Source organism: Trichechus manatus, unplaced genomic scaffold, assembly GCF_000243295.1.
Source record: "Trichechus manatus latirostris isolate Lorelei unplaced genomic scaffold, TriManLat1.0 scaffold00041, whole genome shotgun sequence".
Lineage (NCBI taxonomy): Eukaryota > Metazoa > Chordata > Mammalia > Sirenia > Trichechidae > Trichechus > Trichechus manatus.
The window spans coordinates 13,943,867-13,956,050 of record NW_004443977.1 but is presented as its reverse complement, the minus strand read 5'-3'; the positions used below and the strand labels follow the sequence as shown (position 1 = coordinate 13,956,050).

The 12,184-nt window shown below is 38.6% G+C and overlaps 1 protein-coding gene across 1 annotated transcript in view; it reads left to right on the top strand.

Moving 5' to 3' along the window:
• The window catches only part of FARSB (phenylalanyl-tRNA synthetase subunit beta), a 58,045-nt gene continuing 45,861 nt past the window's right edge, over positions 1-12,184 (top strand). The window contains exons 1-5 of the mRNA XM_004376362.2: positions 1-75; positions 4,753-4,808; positions 7,582-7,736; positions 9,086-9,155; positions 9,735-9,850. Coding sequence (XP_004376419.1) covers positions 18-75; positions 4,753-4,808; positions 7,582-7,736; positions 9,086-9,155; positions 9,735-9,850 — 455 coding nt within the window. The 5' untranslated portion in view covers positions 1-17. The remainder of the gene's footprint in view (positions 76-4,752; positions 4,809-7,581; positions 7,737-9,085; positions 9,156-9,734; positions 9,851-12,184) is intronic.

Sequence of the window (12,184 nt, the reverse complement as noted above, 5' to 3'; positions counted from 1 at the left end):
AGTGAGCCTGACTCGCCATGCCGACTGTCAGCGTGAAGCGCGATCTGCTCTTCCAAGCCCTGGGCCGTACCTACAGTGAGTGTCGGCCCGAAAGCCTGGGCTCTACATCCAGGGAGGTGTCCTTGCAACGTTTATGCTGCGTGGTAGCCCAGCGTCGGCCCGGGGTGGTCGGGATGTGCACCGGGAGGTCTGAGGACCGGGGCGGCCCGGCAGGGTTCCTGACTCTGAGGTTGCCTCTCGGAACCGGCATCCCCGCGGCTGCCTTTGCATCATCCGCACGTGCCAGCCGGGCCGTATCATTCTTTCAGTGAACTCGCATCGAGCGTGCCTGGCATGGAGCTCGGTGCTAGAGGGTAGACTAGGAATGAAGCCTCGGGTTGCATTCCGTGTGCAGCCAGTTCAGCGCAATAAGAAGAGGGCTGTGGGAACTGTTTGTGTGGGTTTGGGAGTAGGGGTTTAGATCAGGAAAGAAGTTAACAGCATCTCATCTGTCTTTGTTTTATTTTATTAACGGTTACCGAGCGCTTGTTCTAAGCACTTGGGAATACAGCGGTGAGCATGACGATACGGTCTGTCTTTTCTTTCTAATGAGGGCGTCAGACAGTCATTAACCAGCACATTAATAAAATGATTTTGGATAATGTTAAATACTATGAAGGAAATAAAACGGTTGTACTAAGAATAACATTAGGTAAGGTGGTAACATTTGAGCTGAGACTTGAATGACAAGGAGTGTTTACTCGGGGGTCTTAGTCTTCACGCTACACTTAATCTCTTCTTTAGGTCTAAAAACAATTAATCACACACACACACACACACACACAAAAGCGAAGTGTTAGATACAGTTGTCAGTTACCCCATAGATGTAGCAGTTGAAATAACATCTGCCTCGCCTCCTAATTATCAGCTTTTATAAAAGCTGTAGCCACTGATCTGTGACAGCTCCTTTTGGTTTTAGGGCTCAATATGATAACAAAGCCCTATCGCTTTAGTAACAGTTGGGTGTATAGCTTCCCAAAATGAGATATTTCTCAAATGTTGTTGTGAAAATAAAGTTAAATCCTTTGCCGTGAAGTCAGTTTCAACTCATAATGACCCTACAGGCCAGAGTAGAACTGCCCCATAGGGTTCCCAAGGCTGTAATCTTTACCAAGCAGACTGCTTTCTTTCTCCCATGGAGCAGCTGGTGGGTTTGAACGGCTGACCTTTCGGTTAGCAGCTCAGCACTTAACTACTGTGCCACTAGAACTCCTGAAAATAAAGTTAGCGTTTAAAAAACTTTCTAAAAGGTGTACTTTCAGATACTCTGTTAAAGTTTTCTTACCCATGAAATTCTGCCCTAAGTTCCTGAAAGTAGAGCTCAGCTATAATTCCTTAATAGCATTGTATTTTGTATTATGCTTGCTTATATTTCTTACCTATCCTTCTAAACCATCAGCTCACTAATGGTGTGTACGATATACCTGAATTGCACAACACGGTATGTGGCAAATATTTGTTCAAACTGTGTGTAATCAGTTCCCATCCAGTTCTCCATCTCTGAGGAAGTAACAATCCAAGTTTTTTAAAATGGTGAGATTTATAACCTATTTACTGTCATCTGACATTTTAGTATATTTCTTAGCTGCCCCCCCCCCCTTTTTTTTACATTTAGAGAGACCAGGTAAGCTTAGTTTTTCCTGTTTGTTAACTATTAGCTCTTTTAAAAATTTCAGTCAGAAGATTAATTTTATTAGGATGTACTTCAGATCAGTCAGAAATAATGTCATTAGTTTATATTTGCTGAATTCCTTCTTAAAACCTTTTTATTCTTAGTTGGATTGAGGTCAGAGCTGGAAATCATGTTCATCAAAGAAGAATCTGGTTTCCAAATGGTGTGGCTCCATCCTAGTTTTCACCTTTTTTTTTTTTTTTTTCATGTTTTCAGATAATGTCTCATTCATACTTTTCCTATCCACATTTTTTCCCCCAGCCCCTCGAGGGTTGCTTTCTATCTATCCCAAACGCCATTCTTTCTACCTATCACCACCTTCTCCTTCACCACCTCTTTGCTTATCAAGGATATTTCTCAACCTGTTTTTTTTATTCCAGCCATTTTGCTCCTCTGACTCCTCTGGGTCAGCTTTATCTCCTTATTCTACCTTTTTACTGCCTTTCTGCTCAGATTTTTTTTGCATGTGGGAGAAACATAATCATTGGGACCACAGGGTGACTGTGGTAGTTAGCCTCAAAGATGGCCCCCAAGGATACCCGCCTCCTAGTATTCACACCCTTGTGTAGTCCCCTCCCACACTGCCAGGATTGGTCAGTGTGACAATAGCGTATGCCAGGGGCAATGATATATCACTTTTGAGAAGTTACTAAAAACTGGCTGTCACTTCCCTGCTCGCTGTCAGATATCTCGCTTTGGAGGAAACAACGACCTTGTAAGCAGTCCTATTAAGAGGCCAGTGTGGGAGGAATTGAAGCCTCTGGCAAAAAAGCAGTAAGGAACTGAGGCCTGCCAACAACCATGAGTGAGCTTGGAAACAGATTGTCCAGCCCTAATTATTCCTTGACCTGGCTGACAGCTTGCTATACAAAGTATACTCGCCCCCAGAAGTGTCATCCCATTACAGCAGCAGTTTGTATTCTAGAATCTTATCATCTAAATCAGGTCCAGGTGTGGATGAGGCCTCTCAGGTATAGTTCCTTAATTACAGCTCCTTGAGTACTGTTACTCCTGGCCTAAGAAACTAAAGAAACAAGTTATCTGCCACCTATACAGTTAACAAAGGAGCGCTGGTGTTGCAACAGTTAAGCAGGTGGCTGCTAACTGAAAGGTCTGTGTTTCGAACCTACCAGCGTCTCTGCAGGAGAAAAGACCTGGTGATCCTGCTCCCATAGGAAACCCTATGGGGCAGTTCTACTCTACATCCCTACTTTAGGGTCGCTATGAGTTGGGTCATCTGCATATTACAGGTTGTTAATGAGTCTTCCTTCAATCCTGATGCCACGTTTTTCCTCGTATAGTCCAGCTTCTCAGATTTTTTGCTTAGCATACAGATTGAATAAGTATGGTGAAAGGATACAACCCTGATGCACACCTTTCCTGATTTTAAACCATGCAGTATCCCCTTGTTCTGTTCAAATGACCGCCTCTTAGTCTAAGTAGAGGTTCCTCATGAGCACAATTAAGTGTTCAGGAATTCCCATTCTTCACAGTGTTATCTATAAATTGTCTTTAACCTTGCTCATGTTCATTTCTTCTTCCCCGTACTCAGTGCGGCTGCTTTAAATCAACTCTTCAGTAGTCTCACCTGTACTGTTGCAGTGGCCTCCCTGCTCCAATCCATCCTCCACCCTGCTACCAGTCAGGATCTCTCTAGAATGCAGATCTAGTCATGTTTTTGCTCAACTGAAAATCCTCCAGAGTAACTCCCCTTGCCTGCAGGACAGAGTGCAAATACCATGACGTGTCTTGAGTTGGCCTCTTTCTACTTGTTCCGTCTTATCTACTACCACTTTCTGCCATGTACTGTACGTTTTATCCATGTTGAACGTCTTAGAGTTTCCAAGTTTGCCATGCTATTGCTTCACTCCCCACAGTCTGCCTCATGAACCGATCCTTTTTTGTGAATCCTTAGCCGACCTTAGTTGAGCCGATTACTTCCCTTGTGCCATCCCAGTACCTTACTCTTAATATATTTATTTGCATGTCTAGTTTCTTTCCTAAAGTAAATAGTTAATGCAGGAGTTGTATTTCATTTACCTGTGCAAACCTGGCACCTAGTATAGTACCTGGCATATAGTAGGTGTTCAATAAACATTTGTTGAATTAAGTTCAATTTCAAGATCAAGAATCTTAAGACCAGCTTTTCACTAGAGTATACTGGTAATGATAATGTTTGTGCTCAATTTTTGATAACCTGAAAATGCTGTATCCAGTAGCAAAACAAAGTGAAATGCAATTTAAAACTAAGGAAAAAAAACTATTTGGTAAAAGCACTCAGCTGCTAACTGAAAGGTCAGTGGTTCGAACCTACTAATTGCTCTGCGGGGGAAAGATGTGGCAGTCTGCTCCTGTAAAGATTTACAACCTTGGAAACCCTATGGAAGCAGTTCTACTTTGTCCTATAGGTTGACTATGAGTTGGAATCGACTTGACAACAGTGGGTTTGGGTTTTATGTTTCAGGCCATATACCATGCCTATTATCTGCATGATCGCATTTAAATCTTTCCAACAGTTCCATGCTATAAATGGCTGTAAAATGCCACTTTACAGATGAGGTTCAGAAAGTTTACCTAAGGTGCCAAGCTCTCAGAACTAATAAGTGGCAGGATCAGAATTCAAACTCTGGTCAGTTTGACTCCAAAGCCAAAGAGAATTTTAGGCTGCCTTAGAGAATTTTAAATAATAGAACTTATATAGTATTATTCTGTTATGTTGGATCTGTGATTTGGAGCCTACGTTGTATTTGATCCCGGCTTAACAGGTTGTTTTTCTTCTAAGTAAATGGAAAATTCCCTAGGCAGGTAACCTAATTTTGTAGTTAATGCTACTGTGGGTTAGTTAACCATTTAATAGTTTTGTTTTTCTTACTCTTTTATATTTTTTTCGTTAATTACTTTCTGTTCTTAAATTGTGATAGCTGATGCCAGATATTTAGCATGCTTGGTCTAACAATTAATAATAGAAAAACGCAATTTATATACTATTTTCAGTTATGCCAGAGATTAAAATTAGCAATTTCTTTGTTTTTTTTCCATAGCTGATGAAGAATTTGATGAATTATGTTTTGAATTTGGCCTGGAACTTGATGAAATTGTACGTATTGGATATTTATTTTTCAGAAAATCTCTGTGTAAACTAATTTTTCAGGGGTTTATTATATTTTATCTTTGTTGCCTTGTACTTAGCTAAGATGATGCCCTTGTGGGCCCTGGGGATTTCTGTGTTCCTGGGGCTAAGCTCCAGTTCTAAAAGTTTCCGTTACTTTAATTAGATTCTCAAAAGGGGGTCATGCCTTATTCTCTATGCCCTTACCTTATCAGGCTAATGCTGTGGAGATGGGTAGAACATTTCAGATAACCCCAGAACAGCAGCAAGCTCCCCAACAGTGACCTCTCTATTGAGTAGGGCCTTTTGCAGATTAGAAGGTGCCCTGGTGGTCCAGTGGTTAAGCCCTCAGCTGCTAACCGAAAGGTCAGCAGTTCAAACCCACCAGCTACTCTGAGGGAGAAAGATGTGACAATCTGTTTCCATAAAGTTTACAGCCTTAGAAACCCTATGGGGCAGTTCTCCCCTGTTCTGTAGGGTCTCTATGAGTCGGAATCAACTTGACGGCAATGGGTTTTGGTTTACGGGTTTGCAGATTAACCATGGAGAGGGACCTGGGAAGCAGTGGACCTGTTCTTCAACTAGAGTTGCTCATTTCATTAGCCTCCAACTGCCCCTTCTCAGAAAATTAGAGTTGTAGTTCCAGTGCCGGAACTTACTAGGTGTGTGACCATGGACAATTACTTTGCTTTTCTGAGCCTCATACTTCAGTCTCTCTGGACTTTCTTTTCATCTGTGAAATAAGGGGTTTAAATTATACGATCCCTATTGATTCCTTCTGCCCTAAAATTTCTGTGGTCTTTGATTTTTGGTAGCACTGGCAAACCCAATATATGAATGTGGTCTTTGCATGAATTGAAATACTGACAATAAAAGAAGACTTAAGCAGCAGTGTCTTTGTTTACAGAGTCCCTGGGTGGTACAAATGCTTAACACACTTGGCCGCTAACTAAAAGGTTGGAGGCTTGAGTCCACCCAGAGGCACCTGGGAAGAAAGACTGGTGGTTTACTTCTAAAAAATCAACCATTAAGAACCCTAAGGAGCACAGTACTCTGACACACTTGCAGTCTCCATAAGTCAGAATCAACTGGACAGCAACTAGTTTTTACTGGTAGTCTTTGTTTACAAAGGAATGAGGCCATGTTTTATTCAGGTGCTTTCATTTCACTGGTTACCATATTAATCTTCTCCTTCATAAGGTTTCTCCCGAAATCCAACATCTCCCGTGAGGTGACTTATCTTTCTTCACTAAACAATACTAGTTTTATTGACCCCTTTGCTTAAACATTATTTAAATTCTATTTCTTCCTCTTCTTCCTCCTCCTTCTCTTTTTTTTCCCTTCTTCATTTTTTCATTTCCCTAAATTAAAATACACCTCCTTGGTTTGAGACACCTGGGTATACGATGTTTGGAGCTTGGATTGGCCTTAACATAGTCATAGCATTGTGTGGATCCTTTGTTCCTCAAGCGTGAGTTGGGCACATAGTGCTTATCAACCAAAAGTGAGTCCACTACATACTGTGCACGTATAGATTATAATTCTTAGTTTGGGAAATAATTTGAACTACTATATTGTGGCATTGGAAGGGCATCATGTAAAACAAAAATCATTGCATATTTTGATAGGAATTCATCAGTTATTTCAGCAAGTTACTGATGGTGGTAATAGTGGGAGTTCAGACTAGGTGGAGTTTCCACATAATTAAGCTCTTTGCCACTGCACTAAAAATAACCATTCTAGTATTTCTCTTCTCTCCTTCTGGGTGGCCTTCATTCTTTGCTGCTCTCTATCTTTACTGTCACTAGGTTGCTTCTCATCGTACCTGTAATCCCTTCTAATTGTCACCACAACTTCTGATGATCTCTTTGAAGGGTTTTTGATTTGTTTTTGTGTTATCATTGTCATTCTCATGTTGCTCCTAGGTTTGGGTACCCACAGGATTTAGCTTTTAGAGCCATTATCATTACCCTGTAAGAAGTTATATTTCTTTTGTTTGGCAAATCATCTTTACTTTGCTTCCTTGACACTGTTGTTTGTTTGTTGTATGTTCTTGGTAGTGTTTTAATTTTCTTTAGATCAGGAATCGGCACATTTTTTTCTGTAAAGGGCCAAACCAAAAAACCAGTTACCCTCAAACTGACCCTGACTCTTGTGACCCCCTGTGGTGCAGTTTGTAGACCTGCATTCCATAGGGTTTTCAAGGCAGAGGCAGATTGCCAGGCCTTTCTTCCAAGGTGACTCTGGATGGGTTCAAACCACCAACCTTTTGGTTAGTAGTTGAGTGCTTAACTATTTGCACCACCCAGGAACTTGTAAAGGGCCAGGCAGTAGATATTTTTAGCTTCGTAGGCTAGATAGTCTCTGTCAGAACTATTCAACTCCTCCATCGTAGCATGTAAATAGCCATAGATAAATGGGCCTGGATGTGTCCAGTAAAATTTTATTTACAAAATGGCAAGTGGTTTGTTATATTTATTTTACCACAATACAAATTAAAACACAAAAAACCTTTATTTATAAAAAACCAACAATGGACATGTGCTGTTTTGGGATGATTGAGGAAGCTAGATGTCTGAACTCAGTAAAAGTGGGAGTATTTTCCGTCTGTTATCATGATAACATTTAACATTCTCAAACCCATGTTGGTTTTATTGCAAAAAAAACAACTGCTGCCATATAGGACTGATAGCTTTTACTTTTTAAAAAGAGTTTAGATTTATTTTAGTTTTATTAACTTTTATTTTTTGGCTTGTTTTAGACTTCTGAGAAGGAACTTATAAGTAAGGAACAAGGTAATGAAAAGGCAGCCGGGGCCTCTGATGTTGTTCTTTACAAAATTGACGTCCCTGCCAATAGATATGACCTCCTATGTCTGGAAGGATTGGTCCGAGGACTTCAAGTCTTCAAAGAAAGGTAAAGAAACATGTTCATTAACTACTTTGCTAACTTGGATTTCAATTCTTTCTTTTTAATCCCCGTCATTATCAGCAACCCTATTTAAGTTTTTAGAAAAAATCTTGTTGGACAGGTTCACAGCTTTAGATCTGCGTAGATCAGAAAGAGGGATGTTTGGAGGATGAGATTCATGTGGGCTATAGCCATTCAAAAGTTTGCTTGAATACTGAGTTATAGCCTTTCATTTTTGGACCGTATTTTAAAACTGGAGTGGTTAATGATTTTATGGCTTCAATTAAAAAAATTCTTTAGCAGATTCATGTTATTTACCTAGTCTATAATGAAGAAGAATTTAAAGGCCCCTTCTAGATGTTCCTATAATGAATATGTAAGATAGTCAATATATAAAGTGAAAAAGAGGTGAAATAATAACAGCTGTCAGAAGATAATTACTTTTGGTTTTGATTAATTATACATTCTGTGGTCAGTTGCAAAAGAATAAGAACCTCTGGCTGATGGGCTGGACTCTGAAACAGTGAGGCTTTAGATGAGTGATAGGTCTTGGTGAAATGGTGATGAGTAGGCATTTGGTTAAGGTGGTTGAATTTTGGGGTTGACCCAGTTGGTTCTGTGTATGACAGTCAGATGCTTGTATTTCAGGGTCAGGGATAATCCTGTAGAATTGTGTTTCTCAAACCTGCCTAATCAGAATCTGTATTTTTAACAGGTACCTCATGTGATTTTTCTGATCAGACAAGTTTTAGAAAAGTGACTTAAAACCATTGCTACTCAAAGTGTGGTCTGTGGACTAGCAGCATTTGTACCACCTGGGAGCTTGTTAAAAATGCAGAATTCTTCCTCCATCCAAAACCTGTTGAATCAGAATCTGCGGTTTAACAGAATTCCTGGTTGATTTGTAAGCACATGGCAGTGTGAAGCATTGCCTTAAAACAGTAGTTCCCATCCTCTTCTGATGATAACAGGTGCCTGGAGATGTCTTCAAAATGTTCTGCTCACTAGCCCTTGCCCTTGTGTATCCTGATTCAGTAGGTCTAGATGGGACTTTGAATCTGTAGTTTTAGTAGTAAGTCTTACTTTTCTTAGAAGTCCAGAATCTCATGTTTGGAATAAAACTTAAAGGTTATCTAATCCAGCCCTTCAGCCAATGTTTAAATGTTCCTAAACAATTGCTTAGTTAATAGTTTTCTAGGCTATGCCGGGAAACTCATTATCATATGAAGCATCCTAGAACTTCAGTCCATTGTCCTAGCTCTGTTTATGTTGTATACTTTTTATACATAAAGTAGAATATAATTACTTCATCAAATATTTTGATTAATTGTTTGTTTCATTTAATTTTATTTTAGGATAAAGGCTCCAGTATATAAACGGGTAATGCCTAATGGAGAAATCCAGAAATTGACTATCACAGAAGAGGTAATGAGGATAAATCCTTTTTTTTTTTTTTTTAATTTATAAGTTTGTATGTGTGTAAGGTGAGGAGGAAAAAGGAACAAGTCTTTTTTGCTAAATGTGCCTTTCTTTGTTCATTTGCTAAAATGGATATGTTTTAATATTTAGCCCCTAGCTTTAAAATTGTCAGTTTGTTTTACCAACAAATGAAAGGGAACAAGTCATCTGTTTTCCATAAATAATTTTGGAAAATAATACCCAAATGTTTATTGCCAAAATTATGATATATTAATGAAATTTAAAAAGAAAAACTTTTTGGGGGGGCTGTTATGGTAAAAATATTAAACCATGAACAAACTAAACATTCATTTTTTTTTCTCAATTTTTAGCTAAATCTTACTGAAATGTAAATTTCCTGAGGACTGTGACTTTGTTCTTTGTTCACCACTATTTATTTGTTGAATGAGTGAATAAATGAATATATACCTGTTTGAAATGAAAATTCGTGACAGTATCAAGAGGGCAGCTAACTTTCTATTACAAGACGTTATTTTAAAGAAAAGCATTACTATTTACCCCCTCTAATGATGTTCTAAATTTCAGACAGCTAAAGTACGCCCTTATGCTGTAGCAGCAGTTCTCCGTAATATAAAGTTTACTAAAGATCGATATGACAGTTTCATTGAACTTCAGGAGAAATTACATCAGAATATTTGCAGGTTTGTGATTGCACTGTCTTCCTCTACCTTCCCTTCTTTCTACCCCCTTCTCCTTTTTCTTTCCTCCTTTTCCCTCCTTCTCTCCCCCTTATTCCCTCTTCTTCCCTCCTTCCTTTTTCCCTCTATAGATTTTTTCATAGCATTTCTAAATTAATAATATGTGAAAGTAACAAGAGTTTAAATTTGCTTTATCAGACATATATGTGTCACATATTTGTTTCTGCTTATGAGTGGTATATGCATGGAGAAACAGGAGATCTATTTTGAATACAATGTAGAGAAAAAATATCTAGCCTTAGAATTTTTTTTTTCTTGGTTCAAACCATTGATAGTAGATTATACTACTAAATGTAAACCATGGTAATTTGAAGTATGATCTGTACCTTTATAAACAGAAAAAAAAATTATTACTTGATTTCATTTTTTGAGTGAGTATAATTTTGAGTTGTCAGAGTAATCTCTAAAATAAAACTTGAGACTTTAAAATGACTGAATTTACTTACTCTGTCTTTGACATTATACATCATTTCCTGTGGAGCTCCTACAGGAGTGCAAACCAAGAAAAACCCGTTGCTGTCGAGTTAATTCTGACGTATGGTGATCCTATGGGACAAAGTAGAACTGCCCCATAGGGTTTCTAAGGCTGTAATCTTTGCGGAAGCAGACTGCCTTGTCTGTCTCCCACAGAGCAGCTTGTGGGTTCAAACCATTGACTTTTTGGTTAGCAGCCAAGTGCTTAACCAGTGCACCACCAGGGCTCCTCAAGGATCTTCAAATCTATATAATTCTTGAACTCTTAGAGGTCAAGGAAGGTAACAGTGGGAGTCCTTGAGCTCATTTCAGTATTTCAGAAAGCCTAATGGAAACTACTGAGGATAAGAAAACTCAGGCTTTAGCTAACACATCAGGTTTCTTCGTGTAGTCCTGAAATGCATTGGTTATTTCGTGTTGCTCCAGAGGTGTGATTGGTAGTTATATATGTCTTGAATGAAAGCAGAAAAAGAATTTTTATTTTTTAATAATTGCAGTTTGTAAATCATGGAGACTAGGAGGAGCTCTTCTGTATGGGATAGGCTGTGGACAGGTTTGAGAGAATAATCAATGTTTTCTTCTGTGATGAAATGTTTAAAAATAAACACACCCGTGGTTAAGCTTACTAAAAAAAACAAAAAGAAAAGCCTATTGCCGTCGAGTCAATTCCGACTCGTAGCAACCCCATGGGACAGGGTAGAACTCTGCCTCATAGGGTTTCCAAGAGCAGCTGGTGGATTCGAGCAGCTGACCTTTTGGTTAGCAGCCAAGCTGTAAACCACTGCCCCACCAGGGCACACTAGGTTTCGCTTTTCCTGAAACACAGCTGCTGCTACCAGGTGGTTGAAGCAACACTTTTTTGTGATTCCGAGTAACGTTTATGGCCAGTTCTTTAAAGAGTCTATTTGTTAGCTTGTTAGTATGTAGTTATTAAACAAAACGATAAAAATTTAAATGTACTTTCAGAATAAAAAACAGAATATAAGATTTCTGACACGCATAAGTTCTGGATATGCCTCATTTTAAGAAGCTGTTTTTATATAACTCAGAGGGTATCCCTTCACTCAATTCCACTTCAAGCTCTATTTTGTCTGGTGTTTCTGGAAATCATAAATTTTTTCTAAGGGGAAGAATAGGACACATCCTGGTATTCTAGTGCTCCAGAGTCGTCGCCTGTCAGTAAATCCTAATGTTAACCTCTTCTTTGGAGTTGACTCAGTGGCAACAGGTTTGTTTTTTTTTTGTTTTGTTTTTGAGTGAACTTTGGAAGTTTGTGTTTTTCAAGGTCTATATCCATTTCTTCTAAGTTATCAAATTTATTGGCATAAAGTTGTTCATAGTGTTCCCGTATTATCCTTTTTTATCTGTAGTATCTGTAGTGGTGTCACCTCTTACAGCCTTCCTTCTATTTCTTTCTCTCCTACTTTGTATATTGATGTAAGTTTCTAAAATTACCTTCAATCCTTTGCAAGTAAACTGTGAAACAAATGAAATTAATAGCTTTTGACTTTTCTTACACATTAAGATAAACTCTAAATGTTATTCACAGCTTTTAAATTAAAATTTTTTATTAGTAGATAATACAGCTATGTAACAGAAAATTGAGGAAAATAACAGAAAAGCAAAAAAAAAAAAGCAGTGATTTGGTAGTTTATTCTAATTTAATGAAGATATGTATGTTCACTTGAGGACACTAAGAGGAAATAGATTAAAAGAAGATAAAGGAAATGCTGACTTTGAAAATGTCCCAGTAACAATATTTGGGAAAGCATAGTGACAAGGAATGTATTTCAGCTACTGTAG